The sequence below is a fragment of the Aythya ferina genome (genome assembly GCF_964211825.1).
Source record: "Aythya ferina genome assembly, chromosome: 11".
In the NCBI taxonomy this organism is placed as follows: domain Eukaryota; kingdom Metazoa; phylum Chordata; class Aves; order Anseriformes; family Anatidae; genus Aythya; species Aythya ferina.
The window spans coordinates 13,005,847-13,028,147 of NC_140307.1; the positions used below are offsets into that span (position 1 = coordinate 13,005,847).

The 22,301-nt window shown below is 62.1% G+C and overlaps 1 protein-coding gene across 8 annotated transcripts in view; it reads left to right on the plus strand.

Moving 5' to 3' along the window:
* The window catches only part of LINGO1 (leucine rich repeat and Ig domain containing 1), a 117,534-nt gene that overhangs the window by 90,546 nt on the left and 4,687 nt on the right, over positions 1 to 22,301 (plus strand). Inside the window, exon 1 of one of the 8 annotated variants that reach the window (XM_084532706.1) lies at positions 12,685 to 13,019. The exons of 6 other annotated variants lie outside the window; for them this stretch is intronic. In XM_084532706.1, coding sequence (XP_084388832.1) covers positions 13,014 to 13,019 — 6 coding nt within the window. In that variant the 5' untranslated portion in view covers positions 12,685 to 13,013. Of the gene's footprint in view, positions 1 to 12,684; positions 13,020 to 13,294; positions 13,469 to 22,301 lie in introns of those variants that run through there. One more of the 8 variants, XM_084532705.1, reaches the window with a different exon arrangement.

Sequence of the window (22,301 nt, forward strand, 5' to 3'; positions counted from 1 at the left end):
TTGGGGTGGCTGCTGGTGCTACGGGGTGCTGAGCACCACTGCTGCCCCTGGGTGCCTCCCCTGGTGGCCTGCAGCAGGCGATGGATGCGCAAACCGACCTCTTCTCAGCTTCTGGTCCCCAGAGGGAGACCCGGGCGGTCTCCGTGTGCCCCAGGAAGGAGCCGTGGCCGCTGCGGAGCCGCGTTGCTGGGGCAGCACCCTGCAGGGACTCAGGACCTTGCTGCTACGCCCCGGCTGCTCTCGGCGTGGCTCTGGAGAGCTCCGTGCGTAATTCTCGAGTGCGGGAATCGCTCTCCACACAAGCACCTCTCCAGGGCTCACCCGGCAGCAGCAGATGTCAGACGTTTCTCCTCAGCCCCTGCCCGCGCGGTGGGCGCAGGAGGATGCTGTGAGCCTCCCCGCGAACTGATGGGGGGATTTCCCCAGAGCATCCCCACCACGGGGGCACGGCCATCCTCCCACCCCAACCGGACTGAACCCAGGCTGCCCAAGGCCCCCAGGAGAAGCCAGGAGCCCCCTCTTCCCCCTGGCACCGCGGCGGGTGGCTGCTGGGGATGGCGCGGCGCCAGCACGCCCCCCGCACACCGCTGATTGACGGCAGCGCCGCGGGAGCGCAGGGCTTGTTGTCAGCAGGCTCGGTATTTGGGTTGGCAGAGCCTGGCTCACGCCGACGACAGGAGCTGCCTCGCACTGTCAGCAGCAGCCCCGCCGCCGCCGAGCCTTTGCACGCCCCCCTCTCCCCGGCACTGCCGTCCTCTGCTCCTGGACCCACCGACGTGCCCGCCCGCAGGCACTGCGCTGCTCTCTGCCCTCCCAAGCACGGGTTTTGCTCCTTTTCTGATGCAGCCCTGCTCCTGCTGCCCCAAAGTCCCTCCGCACCAGCCCCAGGGCGCAGTTTTGTGTCCTAAATGTGATGCAGGTTTAGCCAGGCGCCCTCGTGGTTGGGTGCAGCAGCTCCTGGGGGATGGGTGGTGGGCTTTCTGTCCCGCAGAGGCTCACAGGATACGTTGAGAGGAGTCCTCTGGGCTCTCCGATGGCTCGGTGTCCAGCAGTCCCCACTGGGCCCCCTTGGATCCATCCCCAGCACGTAAAGCAGCTGCTGGATGTGAGCAGAGCCTCCGGATCAGCACCCACTGTGCCACCCCATGAGAAACCAGCAGGTCCCCAGCATCCTGGCTGCACAGGCACCACATCCGTCCCTCCCCATGCCGTCCTCTCCTCCTGTTCCGAGGGGGCCGGGAGCGTGCGTGGTGCTCGCGTGGCACTGCTGGGGCACGGCTGCACGTGGGGACATGTGGGAGCAGGGCTGCAGGGAGGGGAGAGCACAGGAGCAGACGAGGAACAGGCTGTGTGTGTGTGTGCACAGGGCCCACCGGTCTCATGTTCACCGGGTGGGATTTGCAAAGCGTCCATGCAATGAACCCACCTCCGAGGGGCTCAGGGAATCAAAGCGAGTGGGGCTCTGCACCCCTCGGCACATAGAGAGGAGACTGCAGGGGATGCTTCACGACTCAAGTGGGAGCTTGGGTGCGAGCCCACTGCTCTCCTCCTCTCTCTCAAGTGCTAAAATATCAGGGAGGAGGTTTGCAGCCCACCAGCCAGCTCCTGGCCCCTTCTTAGCCTGCCGGCACAGCGCTAGGTCGGGGCACTTGGTGACCACAGGGCAGGACTGCAGGAGGAGACATGAGCCACCCCCGAGACCTCCCGGTAGCCCTGATGTGCCTTTTGGTTCCGTCACCAAAACCGCCCCTTTGATGGAGAAATGTCCCTGTTTCGGGTACCAGGAGATAGACTTCTGGACACATTTCCACAGAGGTGAGGACAATTTTCATCCCACTCGCACCCTCCCCGGAGCTCAGCTAACCCCTTTTGCAGCCAGAGGAGAAGCTCTGGCGCATGTAGCATCCCCTGGGTGGCCTGTACCTTCCTCTGGCAAACACATTTACCGCCGTGCAAAGCACAACCTTCTCTTCTCCACGTGTGACTTCAGGCTGTATTGTAGATTAAAAGATTTGTCTTTCTCCTTTATCCAGCAGGTGGGTCTCTGGTGGCTATTTCAATACCGTTCCTCGCATGGGCTCTGGGACGTCTGTGCCGAGGCTCTCTGTAAACTCAATTACAGCGTGGTAATAGCATGGTATTGACTCAGGAGCCTCAGCAGCGCAGGACTCTTGCCGTTTATTAGTTGTTTAATTATATGGCACATCAGGCCAAAATAATGTCATTAGCTAATTAGCCCATGTTGGGGTTTTTTGTAATTTTTCTTAAATGAATGTTAACATCAGCGGAAGGTGCCAGCCTGGAGCCCAGGAGACCGGAGCCCTTCCATGCACAGAGCAGGTCGGGGCTGATCCTGCCCAGCGGTGTGCACTGCATCTCCAACCCAGCAGCGGGGGTGACGGCAGCACCGCCACAGGACCAAGACCTTCGTTAAGTTCCCCAGGGTCCCTGCAGGAAGGAAAGCTGCAGGAGGAACCCAGCGCTGCTCCTCGCCTCCCCTGCGCAAGGGCTGCAGCACCGGGGTGTTGCACGGGCACCCAACTGAGGGCACAGATTCCCTTTGGGCTTGGCTTTCCTCACCAGAAAATGAGTTGCAGGACTTGGTCTGTGTGAGTGGCACGTGTTGGGCGGCTGTTTCAGCGCGATGGTGGTGAGGATGTTCAGAGTCCTTCCACTGCCTGCTGCAGGCCCGCAGTTTCCAAGGGCTTGCGTTGCCCCTGCAGGCTCCTTCCTATTATTTAACCCGAATAGACCCGCTGTGGGCTTTTCTGCAAAGCGTTTGCTGCTCCTGAAGATTTCCTGATGTCTTTTGACCTGGCTGGGTCAGTTCCAACCTCGGAAAAATTGCGGGCCCCTGTAGGCACCGTCCTGTCCTTGAAGGCAAGTGCTGCGAACTCGGGAAACTCCGTGGGGAAGCCACGTACCTTTGAGAGGTTCAAGAGTCCGTAGCAAATATCTCCAAAATTAGCCATGCGGTCCTCCCCCAGGTCCTCAAAGGCATGAGTTCGGGTGAATAAAACAAATTTGGAGTTAATAGACCACACTGAATTTAAAATATGACATTCCAAAAAGGGGGAGAAAACAGAAGACCTCTGAAAGTGAGAAGCTTTCTGGTTTTTCAAACCACATCTCCCCAGCACCTTACCCTAGAATAATTATTTTCCAGAACACATAATTTGTTGACAGACAGATTACTATTTTTTTTTTAACAAGCACTAAGAAGAAACAAAATGAGGCTTGTAAGGAGGATGAGTTACATCCTTAAGCTGGACACTGCTTGTGTGGCTCCCCGGCACTGCTGTGAGATAATCACCCATTCTCCCATGCTCCGCCGCTCACCTTAATAACTCTCCCGGGATTTGATGTGATGGTTTGCATAACCTTTCCGAAGCATCCTGAATTGTGATGCGGCCGGCACTTACAGATGACATTGAGTCAACTCCAAGGCGCTTCGCAGCTCAGTGGTGCTGCCTGGGGGTCCGGTGCCGCTCAGCACCTGAGCTGTGTGGCCTCGCTCGAGGACTGGTCGTAGCTCTGTGGGGAGCTCGGAGGTGCCGAGGTTTTGGGGTGCCCTGGGGGGCTACTGGCAGAGGGGAGCCCCAGCGTGGTGCAGGGACAGCTCTGTGTGCCCCTGGGGTGCATGGAGAAGGGTGCTCTGCTGGCACAGAGGCATCGCCAGCACTTTGAGGACTCCAGATTCAATCCTCCTCTGGCACAGACCTCACTGGCTCTTTGCCAATTAGCTAATGCTGCACGCAGTTAGGTAAGCAGTTTCTGTTTTTATCCGGCCCCAAAATCCAGCCCGAGAGAAGAGCTTTTGGCCTGTGTGTGGCTGGGACAAATACCTCCGGCTTTCAGACCCCGAGCGGTGGCACGTGCTCGCCCTTTGTGCAGATGTGCCTAGTGCCAGGGCTGGTCCCGAGGCACCTATGGGTGCGTGCTCGGGTTCGTCTCACCCAGCTGCACGCATCCCCTCTGTGGGCACCTGCCTCGGAGCCCGCTGGCTGGATGACATTTGCAGTTGGCGGGGAGAGAAGAGGCATGGCCAGGCGCAATCCACCTGACCTTTCCCAGGCAGCAAGGAGATTAATCCTGCCCCGGAGAGGCCCCTTCTCTCCGTGAGCGACGTGGCATTCGGCCGACCAGGCATGGGCATGGGCTGCGTGCGGCCAGATGGGTCCCCGGGTCCCTCTCCGACCGCAGTGGCTGTGGGTGAGCGCGGCAGGCAGGGTGCTCTGCTCCTTCCCAGGGCTGGAGGTGGCCACCCCGGCACTCTCCCAGCTGGGGCTCTGGCACAAACCACTCCCCAGCCCAAACAGGCTGGGAGGGCAGAGCTAAAATACCCCTTTTTCTGCTACCCGGGGCCGATTCTGCCGCCTTCCACACCCTGCGGCAATCTCTGCTGTTGATTCTGTATGTAAATGTGCGGCTATAATCGTCTCCCTCATGCATGTCTGTGTATATATATACGCACACACGCGTCGACGTGTGTGTACCTAACATATGTGTTCTCAGCCCCCACAACATATGCGGCACGAAGCCGCCGGAGCGTGCGCACTCGGTGCACCCCGGCGCACAGAGCGGGGGGGGGACGCTCCTGCCTGCACCAGCGCCACCGCACCCCGCTGTGGCATTGCCCCCCTGCCCTCCCGGTAGGGTTTTGGCCCTGTATGGCGTTGGCACATGCCTGGCTGCCACCGCTGGCCCCGCAAACCCCGTCAGTGAGGCGGGTTTTCTTCCAGCAGGCATTATTTCTGGCTGGACTTTTGGGGATGGGATTGAGCTGATGCCCATGGGATGCACAGATGCCCACCCCAACCTACCTGGGGCTCGTGCTGCTCTGAGTTCTGGGCCAAAATCAGTTGGAGAAGGGGCTTTCAGGCAGCAGTGTTGTCCCTTTCACTCTGTAGCGAGTCCCACATGGCTGCAGGGTGTCCCCAGGCCAGTGCTCAGCACCAGTGTTCGGGACGTTTAAGGAAAAGCCTCCAGGACACCCCAAAATGGGGTTCCAGGGCTCCAGAACACCCCAAAACAGGGTCCCAGGGCACATCCTGCGGAAGAAGAAGCAAAGCAGGAAGATCCAAGGAACGTGCAGGTGCCCAGCTGAGAAAGCCTTTCCTTAAGAGAGCTGTTGGTGTTGATGGCATCAGTAGTGTCACTGATGGAGAAATTCAATCACTTCCAATGAGGGAAAAATAATTGTCTTTCGAGGTACAGTAGGTTGTTGTCATTTTCCTATGACACACTCCATCAACTTTCAATTTCTAGCACAAAAGCCCTTCGTTCTCACTCGGGCCTCTCTAATCCTTTGCGGTGAGCATTTGGGGCACAAGTGGCGCGGGCTGGCCGAGTCCTGCAGGGGCAGAAGCACCCAAACGGTGCCAAGGTGAGCATCACCCGGACCCCGAGCCCCGAGGGGCTGTGAGCAGGCAGGGAAGGAGGGCAGGGAGGACAGACAGACAGGGAAGACAGACGGGCAGCAGACGGGGAGAGGCGCACAGCAGTGACTCCGAGCAGAAGCGTGCGTACCGGGAGGGAGAGCTCAGCACCAAACGCTTCCCTGCCCCTGGGCGCAATAGGAGGTGATCAGCAGCCTTGTCCTGACGTCCCAGCCACAGGGCCTTCTCCTCAGGCGTTTAAGGGAGAAATATATATTGGAAAATACTGCTCTAACAGAGGGGAGTAATGATGTGTTTCAAGGCAGAGATGGTATCATTCATAAAGCCCGTGCTGCTTAATTACTTCGGCACCATTTAAGAGAGGAATGATTTCCCAGCCGGTTTCTGGTTTGTTTTCCCTCTGTCCTGCTGCATCTCACCAGGGCTCCCTCTGCTTGCCAGACCCCGTGGCACCCCTGCCTGCAGCCACAGCTCGGGGCCAGCTGCCAGCCCGGGGACCCGCTGGCCAGCGCTGCCACCACGTGCAGGTCCCCCGGGGGTGCCCCAGCAGCTGGGGGTGCAGCGTTCCCATGGCGTGGGGAAGATGTGACGCTGTGTGGTGTGAAGGACACCGTGTCCACCAGGCACACACCTTCCCTGCCATGCCCGGGGCTCCGTGGGGTCACCAGCACCTTTTTGAGCTGGTACATCACTGCCTTTGTGCCCCATGGCAGCCGCACACCCCTGCCTGCTGCCCCCATGTCCTCTCCTGGCTCCCCAGGACTGGGGGTGCTCCGGAGGTCCCTTCCGACCTCAGCCATTCCGTGGTTCTTGTTTTGGCCAAAACAGCTCCCCGCAGGCCTCACAAAGTCCCCCTGAGGAGGAGAAGAGCATTTCACATGGCTTTAACCAGCTGCACCTTGCGGTGCTTTCCTTTCGCCTGTCACATCTAGCCTGACGTTATTTGGGTAGGCACAGAGGGGTGGGAGTTTGGAGAGACAAAATGGTGCTTTATTCTTTTCTTTTTTTTTTTTTTTTATTTTTTGCATTCATGAGGGATTTCAAGCGACACGCGCACAATAATGTATCACCCAGCCCGAGTGAAGCTTGAATGGTTTAAAAATACGCTCCTGAACTTTCCACCCCTGCTCGCGCACAGGCATCCTCCCTTTGGGGTCTGCACTTTGGCAAGAACAAGCAAGGAGTTAAGCAGCTTGGCAAGGCGAGCTATTTACGGATGTTGCAAGCTCCCAGCTCCTCTCCGATACCCCATTCAATCCTTTAATTAGCTGCAGTTGTTTCGTGCTGCGTCTCACCGCGCGCTCTCGGGGGGAAACCGCTGGGGCTCTGCCAGCTGGGGGGGAGCGGGGCGGGGAGGGGGGCACTGTGCTGATACAGCTCAGCACAATTTGGGAGGCCGTCGGGTGGCTCATCGGAGGCTGGGGGCATGGCCACGAGGCCGTCTGGGCCAGTGCTCCCAGAGCTACGTGCCCACGGGGGGAGGCAGTGGCAGGTTCAGTGCTCTGTGTCACCAACCCCTCGTGGTGACATCCAGCCCTGAAAACGCCCACCACGCCACGGGAGAGAGAGGGTGGAAGCAGGAGGAGAAACGTCTCCCTGCCAGCTCTCATGGGGTTGCCCCCCAGCCGGCGCTGCTTGGCTACGGCCCTGCCAGGTTGGGAGAAGAGAGTGGCTGATGCCAGGGCTCTGCACCGATTCCTGCTCCCCTGGCAAGCCTGCCCAGCTCCAGGGTAACGCAGGAGCAACCCCATTGGCATCCCTAAACCCCAGTGAGGATGGGGCTCCAGGATCGTAAGAATATTGGTTAAGCCTCTAATAGTCTTAGGGTAAGTCTGATAAACAAGAAGAGAAGTGAGAAGAATCTCCAGCTCCCGGAGCTGCGTGCCTGTTAACGAAAGCAGCTCTCTGAGCATCCCCGTACATCTCATCCTCCCTGGGCACTTTACACCCCTGGGGCCAACTCTCCCCAAGCCTGGCATCTGTACCCCATGCTCTGGGACCGGTAAGAGCTGGGGACTGGATACACTGGTCTCAAAAAACTTGCTCGTTGGAACTTGGAGTTTCCCTCGCTCAGGCTTTGCGCATTTGCACCTCGCACCCCTGCTTTGCCTGGCCTGGCCCTCTCTTGGCACCAGGGCTCCTGCAGCCATCCGCCGTGCTCCCGGAGCCCATCGGGAGGGCAGGGAGGCTGCGGCCAAGCCCTGGCACGGTCCCTGCGGGCAGCACGCGTCCCCCTCCATCTGCCGCGGCAGCCGGAGGCACGGGCAGCCCTGCTGCGTGCACCTGGGCTCGGGGAGCGAGCCCGCCTGCCTCCGCCTGGGCCCCTTCCCTTCCCCGTGGGGGGAGCGGGGCCGTGCTGCCAAGACCCCTCCGCAGCATCCCCAAAATCCGCGTGCTCTCGGCGGGGATCTCGAACAGGCTGAGCCCTGCCAGCAAAGGCAGAGCTATCCCTGAGGCTGCCCTGGCACTGGCGGGTCCACGCTGGGCACCGGCCCCGTAACACAGGGTTGGGGACAGGGACACCCCGCACCTGCTTCCATAGCAAGGATTGGGTTCGTTATTGGTGTTAATTGCTTGATGCTTGCACTGTGTTTCCTACCCCGCAAAGGCTGAGTCAAAACCCAGCGTCCCGAGGCACCGCCTCTATTAAACCGATGTTCATTAGAGCCGACTTCGCGCTACCTCATTAGGCTTCTGTAATTGAAGGAGTTAATTGATTATCAATACTTCCAGTTCCCTCTTCCCATGCCTGCGAGGCCCTGCTGGGTCTTCTCTGGTGTCCCCTGTTCCTCACAGGGCTCTGCCTCACATTGCTGCCACCAACACGGGGCGGCTCAGGGAACGTCGTGGTGCCACGTCGCCGTGCCAGCAGCACCCTGACCGTCCTCCTCGGGGCCCTTACTTGCAGCACCTTCACCCTGATCCTGTGCTGGCTGTGTTTAAAACCCTTCCCGCAGCTCCCCTCTCTGCCTTTTAATGCATATGCATTACAGCTGGGGAGGGCGCGCATGGGGGCTCAGCCCCCGAGCGGGTGCGAACGCGGAGCCTCCGAGCCAGCTGCTCCCAAGCCCAGCTCGCCGTGCCCGGTGGCACAGGGCCGAGGGCAGCGGCTGGGGGGGCACAGTCTTTGGGGGCACAGTCTTGGGGGGGGCCCCGGCTGCGTGGGGGTGGCCGTGGTGGCAGTGGCGTGGGCCGCTCGCTCGCTGCTTTTCCTGTGCGCGGGCACCGTGCCCGGCTCCCTCGCGCCGCCACGTGCTGCCTGACTCAGCCACACGCTTGCTGCTTTTAGCCACGGCCTCCTAGCACCCTGCCTCGCTCAGCAAGGGGGCAGGGAGGTGTTTGGCTTCCCCCATGCCGGCCCTATATCCCGCTCCCTGTGCTGGTGGTGCCCCTCAGTCCCTCGGCCTCGTGCCCGAGCTGGCTCTGCCGGCAGTGTGGCAGCCGGTGACGGCGAGAGGGAAGTGTCGCTCACCACCTTCGTTAGTTTTAACTAACAAGCTGTTTATCAGAGTGACATGACACCTGCTTTCCTCTTTATAAATTCAATAATTTATGAAAGGTATTAACGGCAAGGCGGCCTCCCGGATGAGGGCTGTGATGCGTGCGCCCTGGGTGCTAGCCAAGCGGGACAGCGAGCCGCGCTCGAGTAAGGCACGCAGATATTTACCCGCTCCCTCTATAAATTATTAAGGGGCTTTTTGCACGTAATTACGCGAGCTTTAATGTTTCTCACTCCCTGCTTTTAATCCCTTTTGGAAGGCGGCCAGTCCACTTCTGAGGGAGCCGAGCACACAGCGAGCTGCTCTGAGGGTCGCCGCCGACCAGCGGCACCAGCACAGTCCCAGCCCGCGCGGCACCGCTGCAGCCAGGGCTCCCTGCACGGCGAGCAGGGGAGGGAGAAGCGAAAGGCGCCAGCCCCGGGGCCGGGGCCAGGGCTTGGCCCCGTGGTGGCCGTGGGAAAGTGCGAAGCAGGCTTCAGTGTTTTAATTGCTCTCCAACTGTGCATGTAAATCAATGATACACAGGTGTAATTGGGCGTGCAAATGTCACCAGGCAGCTGTTTACATGTGCGGCGTGCATTAGGGGAGCGTGGATGTGTGCAAAGGAACGCCGAATGTCCCTAATGCCAATGCTGCCGGGGGGCTGCGGGTGCTGGGTGCCTCCGCTTCTGGGGCTCTGGCTGCCCCTCGCCCTGCCCCTGCCCTCCCTCACCTGCCCCAGCCTCCAGCAGCTCCCTCCCCAGCTGCCCAGCATCACCCACACGGCCCCGTCCTGGCTGCACCGTGCCCGTCTGTGCCTGGCACACTGGGCAGGGCCGAGCCCCTAGCAGGCACGGAGGTGAGGAGCCTCCTTCACCCCCTCCAAGCACCCTGACCCCGCTCTGCCAGCAGCCAGGCATTTGTGAGTCAGCCCAGCGGGACCTCCCTCACCCCCCCACAGTCCTCCTCATCCGGCACGGACTTTTCTCTTTTGGCACGACTCTGATGTCCTCTGTGGTCTGCCAGCCCTCTCTCCTTTGTGCAGGGATCTTTAATCATTGCTTTGTCCCATTGTGCAGCTCCTATTCTTACGCTGGGCTGTTAAAAAGCTGTCACTGTCATAACTTCCTTGTCCCAGAAATTATCTTTCATCTCCTGGATGTGGGCTACAATAGACGCTGAGATGCTTGATATTATTAATACCTCCTGGATGTGTGTCAATGAGCTGAGGGATGTAACGGAGCCTTTTCCACAGCACGTTGGGGCTGCTGGGCAGGGCAGCAGGCTGTCGGGCACTCGAGCCAGGCTCGCCTCAGGGCACGTGGCCTCTCTCTCGGGCCTCCCAGCGAGGCTGCTCGTGGGGACGGCGGTGACGTTGGGTGCCTCCCGGTGCTGCCATCCTGAGTAGGCAGCTGCCGGCCGGAGGATTTTTGGTACAGCCGCCTCCTTGTGCTCCAAATCAATCAGCTGGCCAGGGCAAGGAGCGGTACAAGGCAGTACGGAGAGAAACCATGATGATAATACTTGATAACGATCCTCAGTTTTGCTCGGGAGCAGGCGCACGCCGCAGAATTTGGACTCCCTCCAGCTGATAATGAGAAGCCACTGGACTGACTCAGCCCGCTGCGAGGTGGCAGCAGCACACATCCAGATGGCCGCGGGGACGGGGGAGCAGGCACATCCTGCCGTGCCCCTTCAGCCCACCGCCCCCCACGCACCCCAAAATGTCACCGCCTGCGGGCAAGCAGGCTCCCGAGACCTGCCAGCGGGTTTTTCCCCTGCCCGTACCCACAGGGCTGGGTGCTCGCAGCCACCCTTGGGCACGAGACACCCGGCTTGCCTTCCCCTCCGTGTCCCGAGCAGCCAGGAGGCTACAGCAGCCTTCTCCAGGGCTACTTCATGCCGGGTGGGGTTGAGGAGCTGTTTGCCATCCGGGCTTGTGAGAAATGCAGGTCCCTGCAGGTGGAGGGAGGAGGCTGGAGGGGCAGGCAGCAGATCTGGCGTTCCCAGAGCCGCTGCTGGCAGCACTTCAAGGTGTGGTACATCCTATCTCAGCCTGGCATTTGCGCGTATTTTCTCAGCTCAGCTTGTTACGACAAAAGTGTGAACATTTGAAAAGAAAGGGAACTATAAGAATAATGGCAGTAATTAAAACCCATCTCCCTCCTGCCAGCTCAGCCCTTTCCCAACCTTCTGTGGGATTCCTGGGCACGGGTGCCCAAACCAGGTGGGATGCTGCTGGGGGACATCAGAGCTCGCCCCAGGCGGCCCCCTGGCAGGGCAGCCCCGCGTCCTGCTGCCCGGGCAGGGGCTCGCAGCCCCTTGCAGGGGGGAGGCTGGCGCAGCTCCCAGCCCCCTGCCAGCAGCAGGAACCATCTGCGGCCCGTCCTCACCCGGGTGATCGCAGTGGCAAGGAGCTGGAGCATCTGTGCGAGGGGCGAGCCCTCCGCAGATGGACACCCAAATGTTTTTTGGAGTTGCGAGGGGAAAAGCGGCTCAGGGCTCCTGCGCCGAGTCCCCCGTGGTCCCTCGCCACCACGCCGGGGTGGGGACGGCTGCCGAAAGATGGTCTTGGGAGGCCCCCTGCTTCCCGGCAGCGAATAGCAGGGCTCTCGCCCAGCCCTGCCTGCACGCCGCGCTCGCCGGGCCTTTTTGGAAACCCAGGCTGGGTTTCCTGGATGGCAGGAGCAGGGCACGCACACCGGCAGCGAGTGGGCAGCAGCGTGCGGGGTGCTGCGGGAGGAGTGATTCAGCCCTCAGCTGGCGAGCTCCCGGTGCCCAGCCTTTGTTTATCCCCAAGCTGGCGGGTGCTGAGCAGGAGGATGGCTGCAACCTCCCCTGCGGGCTCCGGGGAGGCTCACGCTGCCCGGGGTTTGCTCCCAGCCCGGGGTTTGCTCGGGGTGGCCGCTGGGGCCCCGTGCCCCATGGTGGGCACAGCTCAGGCGGGAGAGGCCAAGGAGGGATGGGGGCTGCCCGGGGTGTTGTCTGCACGGGAGTCTCCACCTCTGGGCTTGTTAGACGGCTCTTGGAGGAAGGCCAAGCCGTCCTCTTCCTCAAAAGCTCCCACTGGCTGGGAGAGGCGGCCAAGGCAAGGCTCACGGGGCTGGTGTGGGGACGTGGAGCCTCAGCCCGTGCCAACGCACCAGCCTCGCTGCTGGCTCCCCGTGCAGCTCCCCGACCCGCCTTGCCAGCAGCTCTGTAGGGCTGGCAGGAGAGGGATGGAGCGGGAAGCACCCCAGAGCCCCACTGAAAGGGAGCAGGAGGGGAAAGTGCACAGGAGAAGCAAAGTTTGTGCCCATTTCTGCCGGAGAAACCAGCCTCCGATGGGAGACCCGGCAGTGGGCAAACCTCCTGAGGGTGCTGAGGAAATCGGCCTCCCTTTTGGAGGGGGGCTGAGCTCAGAAAGCCCTGGGTGAGATGGTATCGATTCGGGATGCTCTGAACTGGGACCCTTGGGGTCAGCAGCGCTCAGACCCGCCCCGGGCCCCCCCCGTGCCCCCCAGCCCTTACCCCACAGAGCGTGGGGAGCGCCGTGAAGGCTGGGGGACAGAAAGCCGCGATGGGCAGCACCGGCACGGCCCTCCCCGTGTCCGGGGCGCATCCCCGCGCCTCTCCCCCTCCTCCCCGAAGCGCAGCCCGGCCTCGCAGCCCGCAGCGAGGCTGCGGGAGGAGGGGACTGGAGGCAGCTCCCGGCCCCGCACCGCCCCGCTCCGCTCCCCCCGGCGGCTCCTCCCGGAGGGGAGGCGGGGGCCGGCAGCCGGGGCTGCCTCGCAGCCGGGCTCCCCGCAGCAGCCTCGGCCGGCGGCAGCGCACCCGGGCCATGCCGCCCCGCAGCACCGCCGCCTCCCCCGGCCTCCGGCCGCCGGGCGCGGAGGGGAGGCCGCCGGCCCCCGGGGGTCCCTAGGGTGGCCCCGGAGCGGCCAGCGGGCGCCGGGGGGGGCCGGGAGCCGGGCGGACCCCGGGAGCGCCTCCGCCGCCCGTGCGCCTCCTGCCCGTGCCGGCGCTGCGGAGAGGGGGAGCTGCGTTACTGCAGGTGGAGGCTGTGGCGGAGGAGGAGGAGGAGGAGGAGGAGGAGGTGGGGGGGGGCCGGGGGAGATGCCATTTCGGACCGAAGGAGACCGGCGGCGAGGATGAGATGCAGGTAAGAGGGATGGGGAGGCCGCCCGGGGGGCCGGCGGCGCGGCGCGGCTCGGCTCGGCACGGCCCCTGCTTCCCCCCGGCCCCGCGCCCTGCCCCGGCCACCCGGGGCTGCCTCGCCCTGCGCCGCATCCTCCTGCTGAGGCAGCCTCCTCCTCCTGCTCCTCTTCCTCCTCCTCCTCCTCCTCTTCTCCCTCCTCCTCCCCGCTAGCCGAGCGGATCCCGTATTCAGCTGGGGCACGGCGCTGCCTGCCAGGGCTCCCCGGAGCCCCCCCAGCAGGGCCGGCGAGGTTGATGCCGGAGGAGGCTGCCCCTCTGCCGGGCACCCCGCGCACCCAGGCACCGAGGGCTTCACCCGGGCAGGGCGAGCTCCCAGCCCCCAGCCGGGAGCCATGGGGGGCAGTTCGGCCAAGGGGGGCTGCCCCCCGCCGGCACCAGCCCCCCAGCCTGCAGGTAGGTGAGCCGGGCGGCTGGGTGGACGATGGACCCCTAGGATTTTGGGGGAGCCGCTGAGGGACCCCCCCCTCCCCGTCTGGGCTCAGCCCCCGGCACGGGAAAATGGGAGGGGAGGCAGTGAGGGGCTGCCAGCAGGGGTTGTGCCCGGCAGAAGAAGAAGGGGTGGATGTTGAAGGGGCTCCTCGGGGCAGGAGGGGTTGGGAGGATGGCAGGGAGCCTGCTGGCCGGCCGGGGAGCCCTCCCGGGCAGCGCTTGTTGCTCCTGCTGCTGCCTTGAGGGTGTGGGGATTTTCACCTTGCGCCTTGGCAGTGGGCATAGCCCGGAGCGAAGGGCAGGGGCGCGCGGTGCTCCAGGTGCCGGGGTTGCTCCTGCCGGGGCTGTGGAAGTGATTTCCAGCGGGAGGGAGGCTCGGTGAGGGCAGGCGTGAACCTGGGCACCCGCGGTCATCGCTCACCCCTCGCCCTGGTGCGTGCCGGATCGCGGAGCCAGTGCTCGGCCAGCCCTGCCCGGCGGTGCCCGGCCACACCAGACCCCGTCCCTGCTGCTCCCCGGGGCCACAGGACTGGGGGCAAAGCGCCCTGGGCAGCCCCTCTCAGCAGATCTGCTCCTTTCCCTTCCTCCCTCCATCTCCCCCTGCTCTGCAGCACCTCGGCGTGGGCTCTGATGTCCCTTCCTCGCGTTCCAGCCTTAACCCTCAGCTCCCCGTGCCGCCGCCTCGAGCAGTGCCGAGCTGACCTTCACACCCACCTGCGTGCCCCCAGGGCTGCCCACCCCAAAGGCAGCCCCCGGCCCCGTGTCGCTGCTCAGCCCCACACCGCAGCATCCTCTGCCCCCAGCTTCAAACCTCTCCTGCCCCTCTCCCAGGTGCAAATGGCCAGCACTGCCCCGAGCCTGCCCCAAATGCCCTGAGCTGCCCCATGCAGGGAGCCCTGCTCAGCCCCTGCCCGTCCCAGCAGCAGGAGCTGCCTGGGCTGGCTCTGCCTCCTCGCCTCCTGCTCCTGGCTCCTGGCTCAGCCGGCAGTGTGGTGCCACGGCAAGCAGTGGGCTCGGTGCTCTGAGCTTAGCGAGAGCGGAGAGCGAGGCTGAGAGAGAAATGCATCCCAGGGCTGAGCATCCGTGCCTTTCCACAGGCATGCTGGGGCCATTTTCCCCGTAACCAGGCCTCCTCCTCTCCTCTCCTCTCCTCTCCTCTCCTCTCCTCTCCTCTCCTCTCCTCTCCTCTCCTCTCCTCTCCTCTCCGGGGACTCAGACCCGACAAACCTTTTTTTTTGGGGGGATTAATCTGTCAGTGGATGGCTGCACTTCAGTAACACCGTACCGTGCAGCAGTTATTCTACACCCCTAACGCAATTACTCCGCGATACCTCTAATTACCACTGTTTCATATCACTGCCAGGTTAACAGCATGACTGAACGACTTATTATTCTTTTAGTTTCCTGCTTAATACAGTCCCGTAATGACGCCGGAGTTTACCCTGCTCGATGCGCGTAACAAGTGTAAAATCCTGTAACTTGAGCTGCAATTTCAGGGCTTGATAAATCACTTTATAATAACGCCACGATTACGGTGTAATTATCGTGTAATTACAGCCGCCGCCTTGTGAAGCACACCGGCGCCCTTTGTGGCTTGGGGAGGGTTAGGGGACCCCGCCGGGTGCCGTGGCAGTGCCTGGGGTGGCTGGGGGGTGACAGCCCCGGGGGGCAGCGCCATCGGGCTGGGGAGGGTGGGTTTGCCAGGGGCACGTCTCTGCGAAGGTGCTGGTGGGAAGTGTGACTGTGCCACCCCTTCTGGGACCCTGCCGGGGTGGAAATTCCTGGAGAGAGGCTTTTCTGTGTCACCTGTGGGAGCCGCTGTCCCTGGGGCACCGGAGCCCGGCTGCTCCTCGTCCCCATTTGGCTTGTGGCCCGTGGGGAGTTTGCTCGGGCACTGCTGGCACTGGGGAAGGTCAGCGGAGCTGGGGCTTGGCCATGTTGGATCCTTCCAAGCTGGCGTGGGCTCGGTGTCCCCACCTGTCCCTTTGGGCACGGTGGCTGTGCCGTGGACTGGAGGTAGATGGCCTTGGCTTGGAGCACCACGTGTGGCCACGGGAGGCCAAAGGCAAAGCTGAAAGCCAGGGTCTGGCCTCGCCCCGCGTTAGGCTGAGTGGTTGGCAGGGTGTGTGGGGATGGAGGCCATGCAGGGCAGAGCCTCCAGAGCTTGGAGAGCCTCGCTCCTTGGAGAGCCTCACCCCTTGGAGAGCCTCGCTCCTCGGTGTCCCTGGGCTGGGGCACCGCAAAGTGCCCCCGAGCTCCTCCAAATCCGCCCGATCCCTGTTCCGTGCCCACCCATCCCCTCACCCGGCGCGGTGGGAGGAGGGCACAGGTCAAGGTGTGTGGCTCCCGGAGGGCTGGGTGCATCCAGTGCCCTGGGTCGGAGGCTGTCCTCCCTTGTCTGTCGGGAAGCAGAGGGAGTGGGGTTTGTCCTCGCACGAGCAGAAATGGCTCTTGGTGGGAAAAGAGCCAGCACAGCTTGTCAGCCGCAGGGGGAGGCTGGGAGGAGGGAGAAGAGGGCTACGAATGCTTAACTCAAATCAAACAACCCAAGAAAAATAAAGGGAGAAAGCAACTGGAGGCCATGGCCTCAATTTTCTTCCAAGTCAATTTTCCGCCCCCCCCTCCCCCTCTCTCCACCTGGGGGAGGAAAAATTGGAGCTTGCGGAGGGGAATGGCTGCACGGAGAGATTTTTCCGTGCCTCTGCCATGTGTCCCCGCTCCCTGTGACCCCGCTGTGCCGGCTGCGTGGAGCTGCACCCACCGCGCCCCTGTTCTCCCCAGGCATCCCCTCTGCCACCTGACGGTCCCGTGGGACGCCTGTGTCATGGCAAGGGCTGCCCCATGAAGCTCCGTGTCCCTCGTCACAGGGCCAGGGTTGGTGTCCCGGGCTGGGGACAGCACCGAGGGTGAGCCAGAGCACCCTGGCGCCTCGGTTCCTTTCCTCCCCCGCCGCCCTGCGTTGCTCGTAGCTGTCTCGGTAGCACCCACCATTATTGGCTTTTTTTTCATCATTTCCGTTCCGTTTCTTCATCAGAATGCAAAACGTTAAATATCGCTCTTGTAATTACGGTTAATTTCATAACCAGCACCTTAACTGGATTGGTCTCCGATGGGGAATTCGCGCAGGAGGGAGAAGCAGAAATATTTTGACGTGCTCCGATCTTCCGGCTCCTTGTTGAGATCGGAGGCGCCGGGTGCGAGATGGGGAAGGACGGGCGCAGGCCTCGGAGGCACACGGGGGGCACCAAGCAAAGTCTGAGCACATTTGGAGCCCCCGCCGGGCTGGGGCCTCCCTTCTGGCCTCACCTGGGCACACCTCCATCCCTCGGGCACCCCAACCCGTCCCTTCCCCAACACCCCCAGGGCTGGGGCAGCCCCGAGGAGCCCACCAGGGTTATGTGGAGGAGCTGAGCTCCAGCCTCGGATGTGCTGCAAAGAAACGTGTGCCACCAGAGCCAGGCGAAGGGCAGGAGGCAGGGCCTCGGCGCCGAGCTGCCTGGGGAGCCCCTCGGAGCCGCAGCTGCCCTGGGCTCGAGCTCCGGTTTGCTCCGGGAAGCCGGGGATTGCGCTGCCATTAGGTGCTGCCATTAAACTGCCGTGTGCTCGGCTGCTGCTCCTTTTCAATGGGAAACGATGCAGAGGCTGAACCGAAATGGAAACCCTGGCCTTGCGTTTCCGATTTAATTTCTAGGCACCGTGTGGCCACGTGATTACTTTTGTTCTCGCATGCAGCCCCGAGTGCAGTCTCTGTGTTATTATCATCACCACGGGGAGAAGGAGGAAGGGGCGGAAAGCATCTCTTGCAGCTCAAGGAAAACAAAACAAAACAACCCCAAAGCAGCCGAGGGCAGCGGGGGGCCACCCCGTCACCGTGGTGGGTCGCTCCTTTTGCTCTGTGCCCACAAGGCCAGGGACTGGTGAGGTTCCCCATGGCACAGCGGAGGCTGCAGGAAGCCTTGCAGCCCTCATTAAAGGCATTAAACCCACCGGGCTTTTTGCCCCTGCTCCAGCTGCTGTGCAGCCACGGGGCTGTGCTGCGTGCCTTGCACCGAGCCCTTCCCTTTAGGACGGAGCTGATCCCCCCTGCCCGGCATCCCAAAGCACCCGGGGCTGGGATTGCACGGCGCAGCATCCACAGGCAGTGCCAGCAGACTCGAGACAGCTTCACCAGTGAAACTGAAATGTTGGATTTCCTGGAATCGCCCTAAAAATAACCTGGGGTTCTCCTTTCAACCAGCATTTTCCTTCTTGCTCAGAGCAGGCCTGAGGTCTGGGTGCGTTGCTGTGACCCCGGAGCTTTGTGCGCGCCCCTGTACCTGGGAAGGACGCGTGTCTGTGGGGCTGGCAGCACCTGCAGCCCAAATCCCAGCCCTGCTGTACACCTCGGTGCCCGTGTGTGGATCCAGCCCTCATCCCGGGCCGGCGGGCGCTGCTGGCCACTCGCCCGCCCGCGGCACCGCTGACTGCAGGACCGGTGGGCTCAGCCGCGGCTCAGCGCTGTTTGTTTTTATCTAATCTATTTTATTGTTGAATGAAACAATAACAACAAACGGAGGCCCTGAAGACAAGCCATAAATAATGCAAAAATCAAACAAGCAAGAACGGGGGAAAGAAGAAAAGAATTATACGTGTAAAACCAGCACAGAGAAAGCCGGGCTGGAAGAGGAATTTTCTCGCCACGCTCGCCATCGCTCATGCTTGCTTTTGCTCCCTTTTTTCTCCGCTTCTCTCTGGAAATTCCTGCGGCGCTACATTTGTTACTGCGTGAATGAAGCCAGAATAAGGGAGAGAGGCAGAGATGTGGCTTGTGGGAAGGGGTCCGGGCAGGAGGTGGATGGAGAGGACCGGGGCTTTCGGCTCTCGCAGTGCAGCCGTGCCCCTGCCCACGTGTGCCCTCGTTGCGCCGTGCCGCTCATCCCGCTTGTCACAGAGCGAGCTTCCCCAGGCTCCTCCGCGGTCAGCTGGAAAGCTTTGAGGCCACTTATTTTAGGCAACGCTGTAAAAATATCAGGGCCAGTCCTACACGGAGGTAAAGCAGCAGGTTTCCCGGGAGTCAAAGGAGCTGCGGGGTTTGTGTCCTCTGAAGTCCTCCGGCTATTATCCAAAAGGTTCCCAGGGAACAGCGCGGTGCTCCAGATCGACCTGTTTTTAGGATATTGCGCTGGCTGCCGGGGTATTTTAGGGCTGAGGCGTGGGAACAGAAGCGGTGCTGTAGGTACAGGCTGACCTTAAATGAATCACCGAACGGATGTGCCCGCAGCCTCCGGCAGCAGCGGCGCCGCGTGGTGCCCGCGCTCAGGATGCGCTCCCCGCTCCCCGGTTGCTGCAGCCGCGCAGCGCGTGGCCCTTCAGCCCCAACTTTCCTCCCCCAAGCAGGGACATGGTGGCAGGGTGAGGAGCTGGTGGCTGAGCAGGACCTCCAGCCCCAAAGCTACCAGCACGGCCCTGCTCCTTGGAGCGCTCCTGGGCTGCGTGGGAAGCATTTGGGTGCTGCTGGGGCCTGTTCCTGGGAAAGCCAAGCCTCGTGGGGGGCGGCTCCTGGGGCTGTACTGGGAGGAGACGGTGGGCTTGTCCCCGTAGGATCGGGAGCAGGATGGTGGCCTGGGCTCCAGCTGACCCCACTGTCCCCAGAAGGGCCTTTGCACGCCGAGGCAGAGCACGGGAGATGCCTTCACAATGTCACCGTGACCCTGGCACCTCTCCCAGAAGATGCTCTCTTGGTAGACCTTTCCTTCACCTCTCCAGTTTCCACAGTCCTAGGAAAACGCTGCCTTTTTCCATCCTTCTTTCACGGCCACGTGCAGGGATAAAAGAACACCCACAGAGACGCTTGTGCTGCGCTGGATGCCCTCTGCCCTGTGCTCCCTCGTCACTCAGGTACTCACTGAGCTGGCTGCCTTCAGCTGAACCCCAAAACACCCTGGTGACCTGATATCTGCAGAGACCGGCCTCTCAGTGAGGAGATTTGCTGAAATAAAGCAAAAAGAAAAAGAGAAGCCCCAATCAGCCAGCTGCTGCACGTCCTTCCCAGCTGGCTGCAGCCATGCACCATCCTCCTGCCGACCCAGGCTGAAGCACGCAGAGCAGGAGACCCAAGGCTGGCCCTCAGGAGATGCTCCCCCAGCAAACGCAGCGCTCTGGCACTTGCCTGCCATGGGAAGCCTTTAACCAGTGGTCCACGAGCAGGGGAGCGTGGCTGGCTCGCAGCCCGAGCTCCCTGGAGCTCTGCACCCTTCCCGTCCACATTTATCTCCTGCTAGCTCGGGGCTTTGCACCCCCAGACGTCCACAGCTGCCTTCGCAATTACTTATTGATCCCTTGTCAGGATGTTTTCTTTGCTGATGGGTCACTGAAGCGTGGGCAGCCAAAGAGAGAGAGAAAAGGCCTTTAAAAATGAGGGAGCAGAGGTGTGAGTGGGGGTGAGCAGCTCTGGCACGGCTGCGATTGCAGCCAGACAGCCTCAGCAAAATCTGCCCTGGGCTTCGGTGTCCTGCAGAGATGCCTGGGATCTCCTTCCCACCGCCCTGCTCCAGTAACAGGCCTGAAAACCTTTCCCCAGGCTGGCTCTGGGCCATCGCTGTACATCCCCCAAGGATTCGCATCTGTGGAGCCAAGCAGATCCAGGACCAGCAGCTGGCTGGGGCAAAACCACCCCCTTGGTCCCTCAGCCCACCACAGATCTCTTCTCCACCTCGGCCTTCCCTGCACATCCCCGGCTTTTCTGCCCTTTGCCCTGTCCCTCACCTCACCCCCCCGTGGTACTGGGGCCCCTGAATTTCGGGTGGCAGAGCCGCATTTTGGGTGGCAGAGCCATCGCCGTAAGGGCCCTCCTTTGCGCGGCCGCCCCGCGGGCTGGGTGCCAGCCAGGCGGTCAGTGCCGGAAGGGGATTTGCATCTTGAATCCTTCTTGGTGCTCATTTACAGCCTCTTTGGTGCTCATTTACAGCCTCGGAGCAACTGCCGCAGCAGATCGGGTTGCAGCACACCTATTCCAGGCTCCGTCTCGGAGCAGCTGAAAGCAGATACTTGGGCAGGCCGAGTGCTGTGCCCCGTGCTTGCGTCCCCCCGCAGCACCAGGGGCCCTGCACGCGGCTCCAGCCCCTGCCCCGCTCCCACCCCTCTCCCCGCGCTTTGTGCGGCCCCTGCAGGAGCTGGGGTCAGGCCGGGACAGGGGCACCGCCTCCATGCCCTTCGTTAGCAACCCAGCCCCTAACGAAGGCAGGTTCCCATTGCTCGTGTGTCCTGGCAGCCTCCAGGAGCGAAGGGAAGGGGCACGGAGCTACAGGGAGCCTCGTAGGGTCCCTAAGCCAGCAGGACTGGGGAGCCCCCAGGCTCAGCACTGTGCTCTGCCTGATGGGGCTTGCTTTAGGGTCTCCCCCTGGTTCCTTTCTGCCCATGTGTAGGGAGAGGGAAGCCACCCCTTGGTGCCGTGGGGTCTGGCCCTGCTCCCATCCCCTGGCCTTCCCGGCACCGTGAGGGGCACAGCTGGTGCCAGAACCTGTGCTGAGTGGGGAAAGAGCAGGAGGGAAGGGTGGGGAGGAGGGAGAGAGAAGAAAAAAGGCCTGCAAATGCACGCTGGACGCAGAGGGAATGATGGAGCGAGGCGGAAATAGGCACGAACGTGTTTGGCAAATTAAAGCCTCTCCCTTTGTTTTGCTGCTTTGCAGATAGCTACAGGAACACTTAGTGCGGAGCCCGGGGTCTGGATAAGCAACTCTTTTAGCAGCAGGAAAGGTTGTTAAATATTTATTTGTAAACCTGGAGTCTTTATCTCTAAAATGTAGTCAAGTTCAATAAAATTTGATTTAGCTGGAGCGGCTTAGAGGCGAGCACGGGCTCTGAGGCTTTGTGGAAAGCCAGTGGTACGGAGACAGGGTGAGCTGGGGGCTGCCTGTGCCCGTACCGTGCCCGTGCAGCATCCCGGTGGTGCCGGGACCACCCCACAGCACCACGGCTCCGTCAGGGTGGGCACACGGCCCCCGGCCCAGCTCTGCCCCTCAGAGCCCCGCAGGGCCCCGGGGCTTGGCCTTGCTTCGTCCTCAATCACCTGCGGTCGCCTGCTGCTCTTGAAAGCATCTGGTTGAAGGGTGAGCGTCCCCGCGCGGTGATTTATGGCGGCCAGGTGGGGTTAGCGCTGACGCGGGGATTTTTGCCGCTCGTTTGTTGTCACCGCGGTGAGCACCGGGCACCCTGCAGGGAGCCTGGGGGTGGCGGAGGGCACTGCCAGCCCCTCGGGGCAGGAGGGACCCCACAGCCTCAGGGGCAGCCCCGGTGCTGTCCTGGGCTCCCTCCGGCACCGTCCTTGGTTAGGCAGGGTCCCAGGGCAGCGTCGCTGCTCCCAGCAGGTCCTGCCACGTGTAGCAGCGAGGCAGCGCTGCCCCGGCGTGCCCAACTGCTGCCCTCGTGCAGAATTTGGAGCTCTCATCTGCAGACAACAGGGTGGTGAGGGTGGGCACCCGCTGCCGTGGCTCTGGGCAGATTTTCCTTTGGTTTGCACTGATCCAGTTGTTGCCTAACACCAGCGAGGCCAGCGGCTGCTCCTTTCTTATCGATTCTTTTTTATTTATCTATGTGAGAAATGAGAGCCACATTCACGCCAGAGGGCTGCAGCTCTCCCCAGCCTGTCCTGGCCTCTGTATCACAGCCATCAGGCCTGATCCTGACCAGGGCTGGCACCCGGGAGCAGGGAGCTCAGCAGCTCCAAGGGCAGGCAGGGTTCATGGTCTGCCTCAGAGCAAATGTGGGAGGCTTCACATTTCGCAAAGCCCGTGCTGAGGCTCCATCTCCACCACCTCCC